The 24174-nt window shown below is 38.8% G+C and overlaps 1 protein-coding gene across 3 annotated transcripts in view; it reads right to left on the bottom strand.

The window, feature by feature from the left end:
• Positions 1 to 1260: 1260 nt before the first annotated feature.
• LOC113095296 (male-specific lethal 3 homolog) overlaps positions 1261 to 24174 on the bottom strand; it is a 45042-nt gene continuing 22128 nt past the window's right edge. The window contains exons 3-5 of one of the 3 annotated variants that reach the window (XR_003288299.1): positions 11106 to 11218; positions 1512 to 1618; positions 1341 to 1400 (exon numbers count right to left, since the gene is read on the bottom strand). Coding sequence is in view for 2 of the 3 variants with exons in the window: in XM_026260869.1 (XP_026116654.1) it covers positions 11049 to 11218 (170 nt within the window). In the remaining variant the exon portion in view is untranslated. Of the gene's footprint in view, positions 1619 to 10839; positions 11219 to 24174 lie in introns of those variants that run through there. The other 2 variants (XM_026260870.1, XM_026260869.1) reach the window with 2 other exon arrangements.

Raw genomic sequence — 24174 nt, 5'->3', positions numbered from 1 at the left:
GTACCGAGTTTCATACGTCTACGAGCAAGAATGTATGATATATGGCCCTCCATATTCCAGGGGGCGCTGTAGAGCCCCTGTGCCACGCCCGTGTATCAGTCTCTGCCCGGCCCTAATGGCCGCAGGTTCCAATCTGTGTGCCAATTTTCAAGACTTTTTAAGCACGTTAAGGGCCCCAAAAGCCCCCGAGACGTTGGAAAAAAATAATAATAATAATAATAATAATAATAATAATAATAATAAAAAATAATCCTAAGGAAAACAATAGGCCTCTCGCCCTTTGGGCTTGAGCCCTAATAATAAACAGAGCAGATACAATAGGGTCCTCACACCATCGGTGCTCGGGCCCTAATAAACAAAGCAGATACAAGAGGGTCCTCGCACCTCGGTGCTCGGGCCCTAATAATAAACAAAGCAGATACAAGAGGGTCCTCGCACCTCGGTGCTCGGGCCCTAATAATAAACAAAGCAGATACAAGAGGGTCCTCGCACCTCGGTGCTCGGGCCCTAACTAGTTCAGTTCATAGTTCAAACTACAAAATTTTGAACTAAGTTCACACAGTTCCAAAAATGAACTAGTTCATAGTTCTTTTTTTTCCATATGTTGCTGCAAGCTATTATTTTTCAAAATTATTGCAACAGCCCATATAGAAATCACAGACAGCAATTATTTTATCAGTTTTAACAATGAAGCTATGCATCAGATTTCATCTTCATATCCAATTTTGAATCCTTATCCAACCAGGGTTTACATTAGCATTGAGGGGACAACACTTCCCCCTTGTTGCTTTAATGCTTTGTCTCCCATTCTCACCGACCTTGTCATAAACATCATAAAATTCTTATAAATGATCATACGCCTTGCTACATGCTGCTGTCGCCTCGATGTCTTTTTTTTTTGATGACGCGTCACGCATGCGGCGGACGGTGGTGCGACACTGGTGGCTGGTGTTGCCAGATTGGGTGTTTTTCCACTACATATTAAGACCAGGGTTCTAAATTAACTTTTTTGATCACCAGCCAATGTGGCTGGTAACTTTCTAAAGTTACCAGCCAATCAGAATTTCCACTAGCCATTTTTTTATTCTGTAAAAATAACAAATGAGTGCCACTGAATGAATTTGACCATTTTATTAACATTGTTGGCATGAAAAACACATATAAAGTACAATGCATACAACAAAATATACACTGACTCAAATTTAAAATGATTAGTTCACACCACGAAATTGCTTGTTTTGTTTTTTTTCTTTCGCTTAACTTACATGCGGCAATCCTGACAAAGCATTATGACATTCTTTGTGATCAAACACAAGCCATTCATGACCAGTCACCCATTTGGCATTACATTTTATTTTCTTTGTTTCTCTGTCAATATCATACGGAGCCCCGCACGTCACCTGTAGGAGGAAAAAAAAAAACATACTCACGAATTTATAAACTGTTCCCTCGCTTTAACAAATTGTGCCCACGAATTTCCAATCCGTGCGCTCAGATTTTGTAAACCGTACCCTCTGTTTTTGAATCCGTACCCACAAATTCATAATCCATGCGCACGCTTTCACAATCCGTTCCCACGGATCTGTAAACCGTACTCACGGATTCATGCAGCAAGCTCCTGTTAACACACAGTTTTATTGAATATTATTATGTGGAATAGGTTTAATAATAATAAAAGAATAATCTTATAATAGCACTTGATTATTATTGTACAATAAACCTGGCATTGTGACTAACTCTGGAGTAATTTTTTCTTCGGTTGTAAATTGTTTTGGATAAAAGATTCTTATGCATAACCTGTATAATAATATACATTATTGATAAAAATAAAGTTATTTTTATAATTTTAATTTGTAGGCTAAATACATGATTACAAGAAAACAATTCATGAATTGCTTTATTTTTAAATAAACTTTGACAGTTTTGTAAATGCTTGTGTACAATTCTTTCTTAATATGCATGAAGACTTATTTTTGTGATTTTATTATACCAAGCTCCATCCACCCCACCTGCCTGAGTTAGATGCAAGTTTCACTGTTAATGTTATTATTAAATAATGAGGCCAAAAATAACATTGCATTCAGTTAGAGAGAAAAGGAATGAAAACATAACCGGCATATTATTTGTTTTGTTTTGCTTTTTACCCATATTTTCTTCTTTTTAGCGTTTATTTTTTTGGCCATAAAACACAGGCGGCTGTGTCTTATCCTATTGGTGATTAATGTAAAATAAACGCTCAAAGACTCATTGGATACTATGAAAAATAATGTTTAATAAACAGAAATGAATCTGCCAGAGGGGGCGGAGCTACAAATGCGCGTCAGTTTACAAATCCGAGGGAATGGATTGCGAAAGCGTGTGCACGGATTAATATGAATTCGTGGGTACGGATTCAAAAACCGAGGGTACGGTTTACAAAATCTGAGTGCACGGATTGGGAATTCGTGGGCACGGTTTGTTAATCTGTGGGTACGATTTGTTAAACCGAGGGAACAGTTTATGAATTCGTGAGTACGGTTTATAAACTGAGGGGACGGATTGCAAAACCGTCGTCACAGATTGATTTTTCTTCTCCTACAGGTGACGTGCGGGGCTCCGTTATATCCTCATCCCCTGCCTCGTTCCTCTTTTCGCCCCCAGAAATCTGGCCCAATCACCGCCGCATTTAGTTTAATCTTATTTTTTTTCTTTAATAGCTAACTCCCTCCTCTTTCAGTCTATGCTCCATGCTCTGGCTCCATTCGTTTTTTTCTTCCTTGTGTTTTCTGATGGACGCTCTATTCCTTTCCATGTTTTTTTCGCGCTGGTTTCACTGCAAACTGCGTGCAGCCAATGGGCATATGAAACGTCATCACGTAGCATTACAGCACAGTGTTCATGGGAAATGTAGGAAGTGCTGCCAGGGGGATAAATGACCGAGAACAGAGCCTCATGTCATGCATCACCAGCCAAACTAGTAAGTTTTAATTAACACCCGCCAAAATGAATTTTAACCCGCATTTGGCGGGTTGGCGGGTGTTAATTTAGAACCCTGATTAAGGCCCGTTTACGGTGTGTTTTAGCCGGTTTTTCGCCTGGAAGGCTCTATAGAAATCTGGCACCCTATTGAACGAAGTTAACCTGAGAGAGCGTGCCGTTCACAGACACCAGAATGAACGAGTTGACAGTAAAGTTCATCAGGCATTAATTCAGCACGTTCAGTTCACGTTCGCCCCAAAATATGAACGAGTTCATGAACTATCCTTCAATGAACGCGTTCAGGCACAACACTGCTTACAGTGCTACATTATCAGCATGCTATCTGATTTTGAAATCTTGAAGAAGTTAATCGATCTGTTTAGATAAAATAACTGACAAAGATGTTATTTTCATCACAAACAAAATTTTCACAGCAGAAAGCAGCAATTAAAGATGTAGCTAATGCTTACAATGTTATTAGTTTGGCATGTGATATAGGGAAAAAGTTTACACATAGCTTAAGCCACTTTGAAACTCTCCTGTTATTTTTTAAAATTATTATTATTATTTTATATGCTTTGTTATGAACATAACATTTCAAACATACTGAAATACTTTATTCACGGAGTGAAGGCGGAGCGTGTTTCTGGTATCAGTTCGTAAAATGTCTCTGTCATTTGAATATTGATTTAAAAATCGGTTTAAATCATAAATCATATTTTTTTTTTTCAAAAAAAAAAAAAAAAAACTGGGATTTTTTTTTTTTAGGCCATATGGTATTACCCTACTTTAAAAGCAAGTAAAGAAGGTTCCCTTTAAAATTAAAGAGAACTTGCGTTTAATTGTGAGGACGTTTTATTAATTCTTTAGAGTTTCAAAGATTTAATCTTGCCGGTTTAATTTTATTCGTTTCTTGTTTTAGGCAAATTAGGCCTAAATAATGGGAACGAAATTATACACTGCTTCACATTTAAACATGCAACAATTCCTTAATCAGTTTACAGACAAATGTCTTTTTCCCAATAAGTTATGTCAAAATAAAGGACAGGTAACGAATAACAAAAATGCATGTTGTTTTATTAAAGGAAAAAATATATTTATATTTAAAATATAAATGAAAATATAGGCATAATATATTAAAATATTGACATTTCGCATATTAATCCATGTAGCCTACCCCCCTAAAATAGGCTACCACTTTTAATGCTCGGATGCAAAGTAAACCACAATTTATTTCGAATAATATAACGCATAATTAATATAATATAAATAATACTGCACACCTTTTAAATGTGTCCAATCTAAAATATTGTTTAATACCATGTAGCTTAGAAAATATAAGCACAGACTCTTTCTCTTTCTAAGAAATGCATAACTTCATAAATACCAAACTTTCTTCTGTGAGTATTAAATATTAAATATATTAAATATTTAAACTATAGTGTTTTTCTTTCATTTTCCGTGACTGAAGCAGTCAAATGTAACACATCAGCGAGGCAAAACTGACGTCTATTTGCGAAAATGTGCTTTGATGCGCTTGTTTGATAACTTTATTATGGTTAAATCGCCACTCAGCGGTCAAAGGCTGCAAATGCACTTTACACCGCCGCGGCGGCGGTAGGAGTGGCGGTAAAAGTGGCGTTTTGGATATCTAGTTAGTGTATGTGTTGAAAGACCTTATAATAAAATGTGACATTTTGTAGTTTTGTAGCATATTCATCTATTAATCATATAAGCAAATGTCTTGACTCCACAGCAGAGAAAGCAATTTTGTCTTTACTGTTCCAATACTTAAGGAGGGCACAGTATATACATTCTGCATACTGTTTTTTGGACGTACAAAATCTATCAGTAGTGGGTATTAAAAATTAAAATCAGTTAATCTCTCATACAGTAAGTAGACATTCAAAAGGCCCTTTTTACCGCAGCGGGTACCGCCGCGTCGTTTGTAAAGTGCATCTGCAGCTTTTGAACTCTGAGTGGCGCTTTAACCACGAGTTATCAAAGAAGCGCATCAAAGCACATTTTCGCAAATAGATGTCAGTTTTGCCTGAAAGAAAAATACTATAGTTTAAATATTTAATATATTTAATATTTACAGATGAAAGTTTGGTATTTATGAAGTTATGTGCATTTCTTAGAACTAATTCAAGCAGGATAAATGTCAAGTCTGTGCTTATATTTTCTAAGCTACATGGTTTTAAACCATATTTTAGATTTTACACATTTAAAAGGTGTGCAGTATTATTTATATTATATTAATTATGCGTTATATTATTCAGAAGAAATTGTGGTTTACTTTGCATCGGAACATTAAAAGTGGTAGCCTATTTTAGGGGGGGGGGGGTAGGCTACATGGATTAATATGCAAAATGTCAATATTTTCATTTATTATGCCTATATTTTAATTTATATTTTAAATATAAATATATTTTTCCCTTTAATAAAACAACATGCATTTTTGTTATTTGTACCTGTCCTTAATTTTGACATAACTTATTGGGAAAAAGACACTTGTCTGTAAACTGATTAAGAAATTGTTGCATGTTTAAACGTAAAGCACTGTATAATTTTGTTCCCATTATTTAGGCCTAATTTGCCTAAAACAAGAAACAAATAAAATTAAACCTGCACAATTCAATCTTTAAAACTCTATGAATGGTCAGATTAATAAAATGTCCTCACGATTAAACTCAAATTCTCTCATTATAATCAACAAAATTCACACAATGAAAAAAAGAGCTTTAGTAATTGACAACTTAAGTGATTTGAAAAAGAGGATTCTTTACTTGCTTTTAAAGTAGGGCACTAGCATATGGCCTAAAAAAAAAAAAATCTGATTTATGATTTAAACCAATTTTTAAATCAATATTCAAATGACGAAGAAATAAAAAAAAACGAGTTATAATATAGTTCTTTATCATTCATTTATCAGTCAAATTTATAACTGCAACAAGATTATAAAAAAAACAGTAATGTTATTACCTTAATGCTGGAAAGACCTTTATTTTTATTTATTTATTTATTTATTTATTGAATACTAGCCCATCATGCATCTAACCATCCACTCAGCTTTAAGAGCTGTTACGATTAAAACTGGCAGCTCAGCAGTGAGTCAAAATGCCAGGTTCCACCTCCACTCATTCACAATGCACGCCCTCACCAGAGTACTGAGCACTTCCACCTGACCCTCATCATCACCCAAATCACATCTGCACTATAAATACCACACACACGCACTCAGTCAGCGTCTGGTCTCGTTCACGTCAAGGTCTTACCTGTAAGCTAACTCTAAGGACTAACTCTTCCTCTACTTACCTCTCTCCAGCGATCCTCCAAAGATCAAAGTCTCCAACGTGCGTGTGTGTGGTACACCTCCCTCCTCTGATGTCTTCACCCAGCTATCACGGACCAATTCATCACTCTACCCAACACTACCCGCTCCTCTGCTTGTGCCTTAAATAAAACCATCTTTCTGTTACTCCTCAGCCTCCCAGTTATTCTGTAACAGAAGACCGGACCAACACCGCTTTGCACAAGCATGAGCCTCACAGACCCCTTTCAAGATCTGGTCGATGCACTCCATAGGACACTCACTGCTCAACCTGCATCCCCAACACCAGCAAGCACTTCCGTCAACGATGCCAGCACTTCCTCACCTTCCGTTCACGGCAGTTCTATGGCCAGGCCGGCGCTCTACTCTGGTTCGGCGGAGGAGTGCAGCGGATTCCTCCTTCAATGATCGCTGGTCCTGAAGATGCAACCGCACTTATATCTCACCGAGAGATCCAAGGTAGCATTTATAATTTCTCAACTGCAAGGTAAAGCACTACTGTGGGCAGATTCTATATAGACTCAAAATAACCCAGTTATCCAGTCTTATTCCAGCTTCATCTACCATTTCCGAGAAGTTTTTGGCAGACCAGCTTGGGACTCGTCAATTGGTGAGAAGCTGTTTAATCTCAAACAGGGAAAAATATCTGTCAATGAATATGCCCTTCAGTTTAGGACTCTAGTGGCCTCCAGTGGATGGAACGAACAGGCTTTACTGACTACCTACCATCAGGGAATGGAACCTCGAGTGCGGTTGCATCTTGCTGCATACGAGGACCAGAGGCCGTCAGCTCCCCAGAACCAGCCAATGAACCCATGCTAGCGGAATCATATTGACTCTCAATGGCTGAAAGACAAAGACGGCTGGCCAAGAATCTTAACCTCTACTGTGCAGCCCCGGGGCATGCCATCACTGTATGCCCCGTTCGTCCTCCCCGTCCCATGGTGAGTGCCATTCTCCTTTCAAAATACCAAATGAAACCACTCATCACTGTTGTGACACTTACTGCCACTGACATTTCTCTTCCAGTTTCCACCCTCCTCGATTCTGGGTCACCCGGCAACTTCATCTCCGGCACCCTCTGCCCTCAACTCAAACTCGCTACCACAGCAACACCGTCAGCCTACCAAGTCCACACCATTACCTGCAGACCGTTGAGTAGAAGATGTGTACGTCATAGAGTGGGTCCCATTTTCCTCCAAAACGGACTACTCCACCATGAGGAGATCCATCTGCTGGTTCTAGAGGAATCCACCGCTGACGTCATTCTAGGGTCATCTCCTGGAAACAGGTGAAGTCCTAATGTGGTGTGACGCCTTTTCAAGAGTTGCATCTCGGGTTGTCCAGTTCCAGCCAAACCCTCCCCTGAACCTCTTCCAGTTTATTCTACCTCAATAGAGAGCCCAGTGGAAAAACCAATCCATGTCCATCCCTACCTGCTACGCCCCCTTCAGTGACGTCTTCTGCCCCAAACGGGCTTCCAAGCTGCCTCCACACCGGCCATGGGACTGTGCCATCGATGTGCTGCCGGGTGAACCAGTGCCTAAAGAAAGGATCTACCCCCTATCCATTCCGGAGGAGAAGGCCATGGAGGAATACATCAAGGAGGCGCTGGCCCAGGGTTACAGTCGTCCATCTACCTCCCCTGCTGCTTTGAGCTTCTTCTTTGTGGAAAAGAAGGACAGAGGCTTGTGACCATGTATCAATTATCGGGCTCTCAACAACATAACCGTCAAATTCAGATACCCACTTCCCCTCGTCCCAGCTGACTTGGAACATCTCCGTGGTGCCACTGTCTTCACCAAATTGGACCTCCGCAGCGCCTATAAACTCATCCGGATACGAGAGGGGGACGAGTGGAAAACTGCCTTCATAACCCCTACTGGCCACTATGAATATTGTGTGATGCCGTATGGACTTGTTAAAGCCCCCTCCGTCTTCCAGGATTTTTTTATGGATTCCTCCATAAGTTTGTCCTCGTCTACATTGATGATATCCTCATATACTCCCAGATCCTAGCAGAACATCGACACCATGTTGCGGAGGTCCTGCAACGCCTAAAGGCCTTTCAGCTCTACCTCAAGGCCGAGAAATGCTCTTTCCATCAGCCCTCAGTGCAGTTCCTTGGGTACAACATCAGCAGCAGTGGCATCCAGCGGGCCTTACACAGATGCAGAACCACATCCGACCTTCGCCGATCTGAGGCCCCAACTTACTAACCCGGTCAGAAAGTCTGGCTGTCCACCCGGGACATCCGCCTCTGTCTGATTCATTGGTCCATTCACCATCCTTCAGCAGATCAATCCGGTCACTTATAAACTCCAATTACCCCCTGAGTACCGGATTCACCCGACTTTCCATGTGTCTCTCCTAAAACCTCACCATCCCTCTGTCTCTCCTTCCACAGAACCTGGCGAAACCGAAGCCCCCCCTCCACTCCTCCTAGAAGACGGTGCGGCCTATGAAGTTAGAGACAACCTGAACTCCTGGCGGCGTGGTGGACAACTTGAATATCTAGTGGACTGGGAAGGATATGGCCCAGAGGAACGTCTCTAAGGACCAACTCTTCCTCTACTTACCTCTCTCCAGCGATCCTCCGAAGATCAAAGTCTCCAGCGTGTATGTGTGTGGTACACCTCCCTCCTCTGACGTCTTCACCCAGCTATCACGGACCCATTTATCACTCTACCCAACACTACCCGCTCCTCTGCTTGTGCCTTAAATAAAACTATCTTTTTGCTACTCCACAGCCTCCCGGGTATTCTGTAACAGGCACTGTTTTTTTTTTTTCTTATAGAAATTATTTGTAAATAGAGCAGACATTTTCTGTGTGTCTACACAAGACACGAGAGCAGTGAGCAGCAACAACTTCCCCTCCGCGCACACTGATAACAGAAACACGCTCCGCCTTCACTCTGTGGATAAAGTATTTCAGAATGTTTGAAATGTTATGTTGATAACGTAGCATATAAAATAATAATAATTGGAAAAAAAATAAATGGAGAGTTTCAAAGTGGTTTAAGCTATTTTATGTAAACTTTTTTCCCTATATCACATGCCAAACTAATAACATTGTAAGCATTAAATCTTTAATTGCTGCTTTCTTTTGTGAAAATTTTGTTTGTGATGAAAATAACAGTTATTCCAGTCAGTTATTTTATCTAAACAGATTGATTAACTTCAAGATTTCAAAATCAGATAGCATGCTGATAATTGTAGTAGTACAGTAAGATTACATTTGTTTGAATGCATTATTGCGAAAGCGATTGCGTGTGAATCTGTTTAAATGATGCTTTAACCTGAAAATAATCAATAAAAGAAACAGACAAACTCTTAGTATCCCGCTCGACTCTTGCAGTCATTGTAACCTTCTGATCAAGCTATAGCTAAATATGTTTAACATGAATTCTTGCTGAATATGCAGTTATATTATGGGCTGTTGGCATGAATTGTACTCGTGATGGAGCGTTCTTGCAGCAAGTAAAAACCACGATGCTCATATTCAAGTATTTGTGCAAAAATTATTAATGTGCATTAATGACAGGGAGGCGCCATCTCATCACTTCAATGTTTTCCTGATAATGAATTTATAATGTTTTAATTAACATAATATCATGGTGTCTCACATACATTGAAAATATATCTACAGAAAGCTTGAAATGTTTTTTAAAGGAAAACAAATTGTGTAATCTGTGAATGTTGCATTTCTCTCGTCCGAGAGAGCCAGCACTGTAAATTTCATCCTGCAGCCGACAAGAAAACATTTGTTTATTAATAAATAATTAAAATGTCAAATTTTTCACAATTATTAGGCTACTTCTGCATGTGCTTTGTTGCAAACTTAATGCATGTGCTTGAGCGTGGGATGTATTAAGATTTGATTTTGTAAATTTAATATGAACCTCTGATTAGTTGAATATAACAAACGAAAGACTAGAACTAGAATAATCTTACGTGGGGGCAGACCATTTTTTAGTCTATAACCAAAACAACAGTCCTATATAAACCAGTTCAGCAAGTGAAAGCCTCATAAGACACTGTCAATATGAAAGAGCAATTCACACCTTTATCTCGACCCCCACAAATCATACATAACTACCCCCAAAAATCCAACCCCCTCCAGCTGAACTGAATTCGGTCTGTTTTTTGGCTGAGTAACGGTGTGTTACTGGGCTGAAACATGCCTGCATTCAGCAGCACTATTATTTTCTCGCAGCCCATATTATTATTTTCACAAGACCATAATGATAATAACAAATCAACAATTTATAAATAATCATTATTTTATGAAAATCATTGTTATTTGTGATCGTGGGTGTTTGCAGACCAAGCGGAATCACGGGACTCGTGCTCAGTGATGCAGCTTCACTGTCTGCAGTTTGACTTTACTAAATCAGATTGAGGCGAATACAACTTATTTATCACGAGCCCAACATTTAGCAAGGCGGGAAAACATTCATTCTAATGGAAGGAAGACGTATTTCACTGAGCTAATGCTGTTAAATAGAGAGACAGAGAGAGAGAGAGAGAGAGAGAATGAGAGCGAGAGAGAGAGAGAGAGAGAAATAGAAACTAGTCTTGGGCTAATCTTAAACTGTATACAACTGAATACATTGCCATAACTAAGATCTTAAAGATTAATATTTTATCATTTGAAAAGTTTTTTTTAATCTATTAATAAATTGCTGAATAAAACCAACCAGTAAACAGTCTTGAGTAACCAATATAACGCCATGTGTATGCAATTTAATCTAGTCTAGTTACGATTGACTACTGACTGAAAAGCAAGACTTGCACCAAGGTTAGGACTAACCTCATTTAATTCGTAGTTCATCTGAGTTTCCAGCCCTGAGAAAAGCCCTCCAGTGCTATCCCTGCTGGGAGTCATAGGCAAAGGAGAGGATGAGCCACTGTGAACAGGAGTCTCTGGATCAGCAGTAGAGAAACACATGCAATTTCAAGATTAAAAAATAATATATATATATATATATATATATATATATATACAAAGATTTAACTTGCATATCTATAAAAGATATAACTATAAGCTCTACAGACCAAACCTAATTCAGTTTGGTTCTAAGAATTTGCTGCACTTCAGTCAATGCTGCAAGTCAATCATCATTAAAAAATAAAACATTCTGAATGTAAAAATAAATTTCTACTTTCACTCAAGCATGTGCACTGTCAGTCATTCATCCCAGTCCTGACCCTGGAAAGGGTTTGACCTGGGCGACTTCAAAACCCCATACTGGTGAAGATGGAGAGCTACAGCTGCAAACTTAACTCATTACAAATATGGTAGAACCATCACTTCTACAACAAAAGACTGCTTTTTAAATAATGTTCTTGACTTGTCGCAATAACTAAGCGAATAAAAACTTGATGTTTTAACAGAAACTATGGATTCTGTTTAGCACTTTAGATAAGGTTGCTATTTTATTTTTAAAGAAGATTAATGAAAACAGTCTGACACATTCCAAATAAACAAAACGTACTCTGTTACTAACGTAACCTTGGTTCCCTAAAACACGGGAACGAGTACTGCGTCGAAGACGCTATGGGAAAAACCCCTTTTTTCTCCTGAACTGAAGCCTTATTCAATCTAGCAAATGTGGATGGCGAGTTTGGCTTTGCAGGCCAAAAGAAGAGTAGACTAGGCTGGATTGTTTCCACAATCCACTTAGAAAGCCTTTGCTTTGAGACCGGTAGCTCTCTGGTGCGGTTTCCAAAGCATATAAAGAGCTGCTCTGCCTTATCGGCGCAGAATGCTCTATGTAGACTTTTAGAGCCCTCACTGGGCAAAGCAGATTCAGCTCTCGATTATCCTCTGTGTTTTGTAATGCAGAGAGATTGACCACTTGTGCTCTGAAAGGTGTGGAGAGCACCTTTGGTACATAGCCATGCCTTGGTTTCAGGGCGACCTTAGAGTCGTTAGGCCCGAATTCTAGGCAATTAGGGCTTATCCAGAGTGCTTGCAATTCGCCCACACACTTAACAGACGCTAGTGCCAACCGCAGAGTGGTCTTTAGTGACAGGGCCTTAAGGCCTATGGACTGTAGCGGTTCAAAGGTGGCCCTCTTTAGGGCTCTCAGTACCGTGGGCAGGTCCCATGAAGGGACAGTGGGAGGGGCGAGGGGGATTAAGCCTTCTGGCACCTCTCATAAATCGGACGACTAAGTCGTTTCTGCCCACCAACTGGCCTGCTATAGGGGCATGATCTGACCAGCACGTGGTAATAATTATACATTTTATTTACAGGCACCTTTCTTGGCACTCAAGGACACCGTACATGAATACATAAAACAGTAGAAGTAAAAAAAAAATAATAATAAAATGGAATAGGCAGTTTTGAAAAGATGTGTTTTGAGTTGCAATTTAAAATGGGGGAATGAATCAATGTTTCTAAGTTGGGTGGTAATGAATTCCAGAGACGGGGAGCAGAGAATTCAGCCATGGTGAGATGGTCAGAGGGGACAGACAGGTGTATGGAGGAAGAGGGGGGGGGCAAGATTGTGTATGGCCTTGAATGTAAACAGAAGGAATTTGAATTGGATGCGAAACTGGACCGGGAGCCAGTGGAGCTGTTGAAGGACAGGAATGATGTATTGAATGGAGGGGGTTCGAATAATGATGCGGGCAGCTGAGTTCTGGACCAGTTGAAGTTTATGGAGAGATTTGTGAGGGAGGCCAAAGAGGAGAGAATTACAATAATTCAGATGGAAAGTGACTAGACTGTAGACAAGGATGGCAGCAGTGTGGGGGGTAAGGGAGGGGCAGAGGAGATGTGCCGTAGGTGGAAGTAGGCAGACCGGGTAATGGTATTGATGTGGGATTGAAATGATAGTGAGTGCGACCAGAAAGATGAGATGTGAACCAGTCTAACAGAGTGTGGGTGATGTTGATGGAAGAAAGCCTGTTGAGGAGGGTGGTGTGACAGATGGTATCAAAGGCTGCACTTGGGTCGATGAGAAGGAGGATGGTGAGGAGTCCAGAATCAGCTGCCATAAGAAGGTCGTTGGTGATTTTGATAAAGTGCTGTCTCAGTGCTATGGAGTTGGCGGAAACCGGAATGTAATTGTTCATACAGGTTATTATGTGATAGGTGAGAATGGAGTTGAGAGGCAACTTTTTTCAAGGATTTTGGAGATGAAGGGTAGATTGGATATAGGACGTAAGTTATTGAAGGTGGAGGGGTCGGCACCAGTTTTTTTTTTTTTTTTTTTTTTTAATTGGGGTAATGGCAGCAGTTTTGAAGGATGTATGGATAGTTCCAGTGGTGAGAGGGGAGTGAATGATAGCAGAAACTAGATGGACCAGGGGGGAGGGCAGGCTTTAACAAGTTGTGTGGACAGGGTATCAAGTTGACAAGTAGATGGCTTGGTTTTCCGGATGAGTTCTGTAATTTCTAAAATAGTGAGGAGCTGGAAGGAGGAGAATGAGTGAGTGAATGGTTGAAAGTCAGCTGAGATGTTGAGGTGAGGGATTGTTTCAAGGTGCTGGTGGATGTTTTTAATTTTTTTTCAGTAAAGAAGGACATAATGGAGTTGCAGAAGGAGGTTGTATACAATTGAGGGGGAGAAAGTCCTGGGGTTGGGTGATATTGTTAAGTAGGGAAAACAGTAACTATGAGTTTAGTACTACTTCGAGTAGTAGTTGATTTTGGTGCTAGCAATTGAGTCCCTATAAAGTAAGATATGGTTATTGTACATTTCTTTGTGACTAGTGAGACCAGTTTTTCTGTAGAGACGTTCAAGTTGCCGACCTTTGGCTTTCATGAGACGAAGATCGGAAGTGAACCAAGGGGCAGAGACAGAAAAAAAAACAGTTTTGGTTTTTAACCGAGCAAGGGAATTAAGAATATTGTGGAGTCCAGTGTTGTAATGAGAGACGAGGTCATCAGAGGTGGATAGATTGTGAGTGTCAGAGAGGCAGAAGGAGTGAATACTTGAAGTGAGAGTGGCGGGGTTGATATTTTTTATATTCCGAAATGAAATAAGTCGTGGTATTTTAGATATGGATAGAGTGAGTTTCACAGTAAATGAGAGGAGAAAGTGGTCAGATATGGGGAGTTCATCAGCTGTAAGATCAGAAGGGGTGACACCAGAGCAACAGATTAAGTCCAGAATATGTCCTTTACAGTGTGTTGGAAAAGTAATATGTTGCTGACATCCAAAACTGTCAAGGCATAAGGTGAAGTCTTTGGTGAGAGGCAGATTGATATTGTCCATATGGATATTTAAATCGCCCAGCAGTATTATGTTTGGCGAGAGAGAGGATAAATGGGTGAGGAAAGCAGCAAAATCATAAAAAATTCACTAATCAGTTTAGGGGGGCGGTAGACAGTAGCAATGATTGTTGGAGTGGGGCCAGACAACATGCAAATGGCAGATTCAAACGAGCTGGAGACAGGCACAGACACCAGCAAGACTTTCCACTTCTCGCGGTAAATTATCGCGAGACCTCCTCCCCGGCCAGAGCCACGGGGTTGAGAGATGTAAACAAACCCACTAGGAGTGGATTCATTCAGCTGAGAAAAGGTAGTGGCTCTTTAGGTTTGAAAGGAAGCTCTGGAAGGCTCGCTGAACTGCAATCATCTTGAGGTAGTTGATGTGAAGACTGCTGTCCTCTTTTGACTAACGGCCGAAAGCGTGTTTCCCTTCAAACAGCACGCCCCAACCTCTGTTGGATGCGTCTGTGGAGATCACTTTTCTTCTGCAAACCATACCAAGCGGAGCACCCCGTTTCATCCATTGCATGTTCATCCAAGGTGTCAGGGCCAAAATGCAGTCCTGACTCTCCTTGATATTCAGGTGTCCTCGACCACGCATGAGGTGGAACACGATGTTTCAGCCAATATTGGAGGGGGCGCATACGTAGCACCGGGCAATGCTGCTGACATAAGGCCCAGCAACTTCTGGAATGTTTTTATGGGGTGAGAAGCACCTATTTTGAAAGAGGCCGTGAGTCGCTGTAGAGTTGCAGCGTGCTCTGACACCATCATTGCCCTCATCGTCACGGAGTCTAACACTGTTCCCAGAAATGATATCCATTGACTCTTGGCAAGATTCACCCTGAGCCCTGAGAGGGGCTCTGGACGAGCTGCAATGACGAGACGCCATTTGCAACAACTCTGTAGAAAGGCTCTTTAAGAGAAATTTGCTCTTTCAATCTCGCTCTCTCTCTCGCCAGAATGGCTGCAGGAAAGCGATGTGTCTGCAGCAGGGACCAGCAGTCGTGTGTCAACGGTGAGCAGTTCAGCAGAGATCAGTGAAGCGTTGTGACGTCGTCGCTGAAGGAGAAGTAATCTGAATTCCTGTGGCGAAGTGGCCAATATATAGCCAGATCCCCCGCCCATTTTGGCAGGCTTTGCTGTCATAGGTTTGTGCAGCACCACTGCCGAGCCATTGCTTTGTTTTAATAACACTGCACGAACCAATGGCCGTGCAGTTTCACTGCGTGATATCAGATTACTTTTAATCTCTTTTAAAAGAAAAAGGTGGCATTTTTTCCTGATAATGGCAAAGGGAAGAAATTATTCTGTTATTTTTTTTTAATCATAAAGATTAAAGAGACATACATCGTTAAAATCTGTAAAGGGTCTAGTTTTATTTGAATATACTCATAATACCAACAAAAACTCAATTAAATTCAAGTTTATTTTATTATTTTTTTTTTTTTTAAATGCTGTTTGGTAAAATAAAGAAAAAAACTGGTGTGCTTTCTGGCCTTTCTTTCTGAAATGCATCACAAAAATGAACCAAAATTCCAAAATGACACATAAACATGAGAAATATATCTTTGGAAAGCTTGAAGTGTCAACTTTTAAATGCAGTAAATCATGTCAAAAACAAATATTCTCTGATAAAGTAGTATGTAATGCTAGATCCAGTCTTTTTTCAGTCTTAGCTATTTATCTGTAATGGGATCACTCCTACGTGTAGCACATTTTATTCATACAGTAATCATCCACATGAGATGGCAAACATGTGAACACCCACATCAGCTCTGTAAACAAAGCATGAAGATTCATCAAGTTAATCTCGGCTATTTTTCATTTCTGGAAGAAGACACACTGTGATGAATAAGCCAGAATTTTCCTCAGAAGAAGAACCTTTGAATCAGTGGAGGAGATCCTTTCTGATGATCAAGTAATTTTTATTACTTGCATTAATTGTTATTGTGACATAACTTAACATTTGACAAATTTGACATTTTCAGACCTATAATTCCTGACTAATTGCATGAAATGAAGTGAAACATTTACAAAATTTTAATTTAATTGCATTTACATGTTTTTAAATGTTCAATACAATATAAAATAATACTGTAACAATTAGATAGTTTAAAAATGTTTAGACCAATCTTTACAGAGAAATTTTCTGTTTGTGAATATATGTATGAGTGAGAATGAGGTGAATATATGAGGTGATTTTGGGGTCCTTGAGATGTTTTCACATACCATGAAATTATTTCAGCTACTTATAACATTGCTGAAGCGGTTCTAGTCCTCGAGTCAAAAAACAGTTTTTGTTTCATCGGTTTTCAGGGCATCAGTACCCTGAACTGATTTGAGAACAGATGAGCTGATGATACTGTGTATGAGTGTAATTTTTCAAAAGGATGAAAAGCATGTTATCCAAGTATATTGTTAAACATCAGAAAGTTTAATAATATAAATACATTTCATTGTACTTTTTTCAAGATGAAGATTCTGTTAGGCTATAAGCCAAAGGGGCTTGTAAGGGAAGTTGGACAATAATTAAGATTCTATGTTTAATAGGAATAAGAGATGATTTATGAAATACCTTTACTGTAACGATCACACATTTTCAAATTGAGCTTGTAGTAAATAGAACATGAACACGAGAAAAGTAGCTGATGATATACTAAACTGCAGCACAAGAGCAGTTCAAGATTCTTCAAGATTCAAGATTTTTATTTGTCACATACATGGAGCATATTACCAGCAGTAAGAAAACAAACAAAAAATATATATATAAATATGGTATGGAAAAAGATAAAAATAAAGAAAAATGTAAAAAGTAGAATAAAATAAAATGCTTATAAAATAAAATGTGCAGGACAGTATACTGTACACTTAACCTGTTAACCTCAACACCCCTCAACTCGCACGTGTCAATGTTTACAAATAGATTAAATGAAATGGGACAAATTTAATCTTGACAAACTATGTATCATTATAAAGATCTAAGCCTCAAGCATCGACAACAGCTGTTTTTCAATGGAAAGCTTATAAAGACTGTATTAACTACATTTGTGTAAGCAGTACACATAAAAACATGAACATTAGAAATGCTGTATATACCAGATTATGTTTCAGTTTTTCAGCGACAGAACAGTTTGCGTCCGTTATGGAATAACTCCCGGTCGGAAACTGCATCTTGGTAGTAAAAAAACGGCATGGTTTTGCAGCGTACAGTGTCATAAACAGAACGAGACGATCCACCGGAAAAAAGAATGAATGATAGGCGAAAGATAGTATATTTGAATTTTGGCACTCCCTCGTGACACGCTCTGATGCACCTGTGAGCTGATGGAGGCAGAACTTATAGCTATTGCCTTTTTCTTTGTTTTATTTTTCAACAGTTTTTTTATATATGTGAGAGTGTGTTTTATGTTGAATGTGAATGTATCTGCATGATTACCATCTGTTTGAGTGCAAATCAGCCCAAACCAACTCGCTATTACTGTATGATCACGGCTATCAAAGTGAACGGCGTCTATATGAATAGAGAGAGTGGATTATTTACTTTATGGCACATTTGTGTTATTACCATTTTTATAAGTGGCCATCAGCACATCAACATTTATTTGCATTGTAATTCATTGTAAATGCTGCATTTCTAGCAATCTCAGGATTTTCTGTAATTGGCAAACAAAGTTTAAAAAAAAAAAATTTTCTTACTCAAATTATTCTTATTGTATTTTTGTAGTGCTCAAATAAATCACTTATATGATGTCTATGTTTCTGTCTAGTGTTTTATAATTGAAAAAAAAAAACTATGCAGTGGTATGTTTACTGACAAAAGAGTTTGTAGAAGCCTTCAATACTATTGGGAAAATATTTTTTATTATATTTGGGGGGTGGGGGGTCTAGACATTTTTCATGATATCTTATAGTGATCGACCGATGTATCTGTTTACCGATATTTTTCCAGATATTTAAGCATTTTTCCATAATCGGGTATCGGTTTTATAATATCGGATTCGCCGATTTACGGCGCCATCTTGTGGCCGTTTTGAGATTTCCGCCATTGCAGCCCGGGCGTCTGAGGAGATCAGTCAACAACAACTCAGTGCACAGGTAAAGTATATGTTCTACTTGGTTTGCTTTAATTAATCAACTTTATTTAACATAAAAGACATGCACAAAATGAGATCTGAGACATAAATTCCTGATATAGTTAATTTATGCAGCTTGTTTCTAAACAATTGAGACGAACTCATTGAGTCACGTAGTGTAATTCGTCATGTCCTGCCCCAATAAAGACGTATCTTTACATGAATTAAATAAAACAGACATGAATGAGTGCATGTAAAATAAAAGCGCTGAATTTAATTCTCTATCTGTTGTATATGCTCACCATTAGTCTAGAAGAGAAAGTTCGTTCATATTGCTTAGCAACTGACGGATGATCTGGAGGCTTAAGCACGGCCACTGAATGAAACTTTTGACAAGATTATCTTGTTTAAACACCCTAGATTATATTATCATGTACTACATAACAATTATTTTGCTAATACACATATAAATATACCGCTTTGTGGAAATTATTTATTATCTCCATGCGCGATTGCGGTTGATTATTAGTTATATTAGTCAATAGTCAAACAATAGTTAGTTATAGTCAAACAGCACTTTGTCAGTTGGCATTTCATGATTTAACGTTAGATTAAATTTAGATCATAAAATGCCAACTGACAAGTGCTGTTTAACTTTATATAGTCTCGGGAAAAAAAGTTCGTTCATATTGCTCAGCACATGACTGGGTTGATGATCAGGAAGCCTCAAGCACGGCCACTGCATGAAATTTTTGACAAGATTATCTCGTTTAAACCCCCTAAATTATAGAATCATTTGATTTACTACATAACCATTATTTAGTTAATACAAATCTAAATAAATGCAGCTCTGTGGAAATTATTTATTGTCTCCACACATGATCGCGGTTGAGTAACCCAATTTATAGTTTTGTGTAAATGCATAGATAAGTTACAGCACTTTGTCAGAAAGCATTTCATGATCTAGACCGACAAAACATAATAATTAATAACACTAGTTGGAATCAGTGATTGATAGGAGGATGGGCAAGCCACTTGAATGGTGGAAACAAAATGAGAAAAGGTTCCCCATTCTTGCTCGTCTGTCAAGAAAGTTCCTTTGCCCCCCACCGTCTTCGGTGCCCAGTGAACGAGCCTTCAGTGAAGTGGGAGCCATTTATGAAAACAAAAGGAAACAGGCTTACAGGGCAGAATGCTGAAAGACTCTGTTTTCTACACTAAAACCTAGTCCTGCTTAACTGGGAGTATTAAGTTACACTAGTAAATAGCTATGCACTAGCCAGGATGTTTTTCATATGGGTGGCCAGGTTGGGAACAGCAACCAGTCTGGGGTGGCACAGACATCTTCATTATTTCAATATAAAAATATGTTTGATTATAATGTACTGGACTGTTTCAGTGCCTATAAAACAACTGACTACAATTATTTTCTACTTGTAATTGAGAAATTTGTAAATTAGATAAAGTAATACTGGGTGAATATGACAATTTTTGTATTATTCCTCACCTCCAGGTATTTTAATAAAGGGGCTCACTTTATTGTTTATTCAGCTTCTAGAAACTCTCAAATGCTTGCTTTCCAACACTGCATACTCCTGAATTAGGCATGCGTAGTGACAGAAATTTGAAAAAGGCCGAAGTCAACAGTCACAAATGCCAGAGTATAAAAGGAGTCATTTTATACATTTAATGTTTTCATTTTCGCATATTTTCTAGTATAAGTGCACTGTGCTCACATTTATTTGTGCATTAATTTATAAATAAAAAATACATATCGTGTGCCTTATATAATAGGCTAATCTTGAATCGCAGAATTTATAGGACATGCATTTGAGAGACATTCTTGTGTGCCGAGTACATGCAGTTTGTAGTTTTAATCACCTTTTTGGTGATTTCATGACTTAGCGGATGACAGAACAAGGTATGTAGCTAGTACTGGGCGGTATACCGGTTCATACCGAAAACCGGTGTAAATTTACGTTGCAATATTAATTTTTAATATACCGCCATACCGATGTATTTAATTACTCAACGTTTTGAACGAATGTTATGCTGCACCCCGGCCACGCGACATTGTTTCAGACGGACCCTTTACAATGTTTGCACTTCAAAGCAGCGACAGCGATACCTGGAGTTTTGTTTTATTATGTGCTAGTAATCCTTTGTCAAACTCTTCTGCAATCAAAACACTGGCCCATACTCTAGTAAATTTCACAAGGAGATTTCAAATAGTGTTTTAACCATGGCAGTCCTTAGGGCTCCTAAAGTAGTTTAACATCCCGAACAAAGCTTAAGGAATCTTTCAGAAAATATTTTCACGAAGAATAAGAATAAAACAAAAAATTTGCAGTACATTGCATTTTTTTTCCCTGTAAACACACAACTTATACCTGTTTAGCTTTATAGCTTATGCTGTGAAATTGTAAACAATCCTTCGAATGAAGTGCCAGTGGCATGAAACCTGAATGGAACTCACATTTTAAAGTAAAATCCATCAGAAGGTTGACCAGAAAAAAATAAAATAAATTGACACACACAAAAAACTTGCTGTGTGAAAAAGAGCAGTGAATACTTACACATTTACCTCTCTTATTCAGTCATAATTAGGCTGCAAGACTGAATTATGAACTGGTAAATGACAAACTGATCACAGAACATGTTTGTAAATCTTTAAATGTTAACTGTTAAAAAGCAATGTTATTAGCTTTTACGACTAAACATTTGCAAACAACATTGTACAGGAGAATCTGCACAAATAAAAGTCTTAAACCGTTAAACATTTCAGTAGTGCAGAGTTTACAGGTTGCTCTTCTTTTTAGCTGAATACTGCAGATGCAGTTCGGGAAGCACGTGACATAAAACGAGGCCAGCTATTTGCATTTCGCTACGTCTCCTGCTGTACTGGCTGAATTAAACCCTTTCGGTGGCTCATTACTGCCACACTTTGGTCACCGCAGATTTTAAATATGCACAAAATGAGCCGCTTACGGCAAATAAAAGTTGTTTAGCAACTAAACGATGACTAAATTAGTTGACAACTATTTTAATAATCGATTTTAATCGATTAAATCGATTAGTTGTTTCAGCTCTAAGAAAATGCATTGTACACCTGATCATGCATGAAAAAAAAAATAATAATAACTGGGAAACTTGCATAATAAAAAAAAAAAAAAAAAAAAACGTGATATAAATTTTTGTTCAAACCGCCCAGCACTATATGTAGCCTATGCTCAAAGTTTCTTGTGCGGGTTATTTATGATGACGTGATATAGAGCGTACGCCACATATCTGCATACTGTTGAAGAGTGCGCCGTGAGCACAATAAAGTGGCTGATGGGACAGAGAATTGTGTTTTTACTGACAAATAGTCTAACAATATCTCATCAGACCAAAGTTCAGTTTTTCTACTGAAGCTCATTTGGCTGCTGTAGCTTTACCGTGCTCGTTTGACTCAAGCCTGACACTGAGGTTAAGCTCAAGTGCGCGTCAGAAAATTTTCCCGTTTGATGTGGTCATTCCCCAAAGACATACAGCAGTTCCGCATCTAAATAAATGTATTTCTTGTCAAGAAAAAAAAAATGGGGGGAAAAATGCAGTTTTGAGTGGGGTGGCCAAATGAGTGGCCACGCTTTCATTAGTGGTGGCCACCCTGTTAATATATTTGGCTGCTTTTAGCCTTACCCTGGAGTTGGTTCACCCCCGCCTATGATCTCAATTCATGCAATCTCACAAATCTTTGTTACAACACAATACATATATGCAGAATGTTTCATAATGTCTACAATTTGTGTGTTATAATGAGAGGAAATGTGAGCACGCATATTTCAGCACTGCATTGCTCAACGCTGCAAACACGTTATAGCCTAAATAGAAACTCTGCATACACTTGCGCCTTCTAATCATTTATTATTTATATTCGTTAATGTTGCTTTTGTGAAATAGATTAATAATTTATTTGTTTTAGATATTTTATTTTTAGATATTTCTATTTTACTGGAGTCCCGTGAATCATTTTATTCTCCCGAATCCCGCACACACTCGAGTCTCTGCACTCTCCTGTCAAGTCTTGTCCCCCGCACTGCACTCTGTTGTGTCGGGTCTTAGTGGAGAAGGTCTCTAATCCACTGGCACTTGACTTGACAGTGCATGTGCTACATTCTTTTTTACAATCACTGGATTATAAAACACTGCTTTCTTTCAGCCATGTAATGTGGCAGCAATGTATAGAGACCTCGGCTTGTAAGGATACTCTAATTACTATTTTAAAAATTATAACACATTAGATTACTCCGTTACTAAAAAATAAGCAAATTACAACACTGCCCAAAACTGTACATTACACATTAATATACTTAATAACCAGCGATTTCATTGACTTAATTGTACAGATACTATTTAATCTGAATTTAGCTGGATGATGACATCCTTGAATTCAATGATGAACTGCCTTTTTCCTTTATTGACACTATTTTCCTATTTAGTGCTGTTCAGTTGCTTTGTTACAATCTATATTGTTACACCTGTGCAATAATCATGCTGTCTTTTTTGTACAAAACGTAGGATATTTACTTGGAATGTTTAGATTACATTTAAGCATATATGCATTATGCCATCAAAAAATTAATGCTTGAAAAGGTGGCTTATCAGAATCAGAATCAGAATGAGCTTTATTGCCAGGTATGTTTACACATACGAGGAATTTGTTTTCGTGACAGAAGCTCCGCAGTACAGCAGAATGACAGCGACAGAACATAAAAAACATAATAAAAGAATAAAAAATACAAATAAGTAGACAGTGAATGACAATATACAAATGACAATTGTAGGCAGGTATATTACAAAATGCAGTTATGTATGTACATATATATTGTGTGCAAAATTTAAGTGTATACTAAGTATGTGTGTTAGATAAATAAAGTGTATGTGTATATAAATATAAAGTGTAGTGTGTTCGCAGTTATTGTCAGCTGTTCATTAGATGGATTGCCTGAGGGAAGAAACTGGTCCTGTGTCTGGTCGTTCTGGTGCTCAGTGCTCTGTAGCGTCGACCATATGGCAACAGTTCAAAGAGGGAGTGTGCTGGATGTGAGGGGTCCAAAGTGATTTTGACAGCCCTTTTCTCACTCTGGATAAGTACAGTTCTTGAATAGATGGGAGGGTTGAACCGATGATTCGCTCAGCAGTCCGGACTACCCTCTGTAGTCTTCTGAGGTCAGATTTAGAAGCTGAGCTGAACCAGACAGTTACTGAAGTGCAGAGGATGGATTCAATGATGGTGGAGTAGAACTGTTTCAGCAGCTACTGTGGCAGGTTAAACTTTTTCACAATGGAGTCAATGTGAATGTCCCACTTCAGGTCCTGAGAGATAGTGGTGCCCAGGAACCTGAATGACTCCACTGCAGTCACAGTGCTGTTCATGATGGTGAGTGGGGGGAGTGCAGGTGGGTCTCTCCTGAAGTCCACGATCATCTCCACTGTTTTGAGCGTGTTAAGCTCCAGGTTGTTGAGACTGCACCAGACAGCCAGCTCTTTTACCTCCTGTCTGTAAGCAGACTCGTCACCGTCCTGAATGAGGC

The sequence above is a fragment of the Carassius auratus genome, unplaced genomic scaffold (assembly GCF_003368295.1).
Source record: "Carassius auratus strain Wakin unplaced genomic scaffold, ASM336829v1 scaf_tig00215656, whole genome shotgun sequence".
Classification (NCBI taxonomy): Eukaryota; Metazoa; Chordata; class Actinopteri; order Cypriniformes; family Cyprinidae; genus Carassius; species Carassius auratus.
This window is presented reverse-complemented; position numbering and strand designations above follow the sequence as displayed.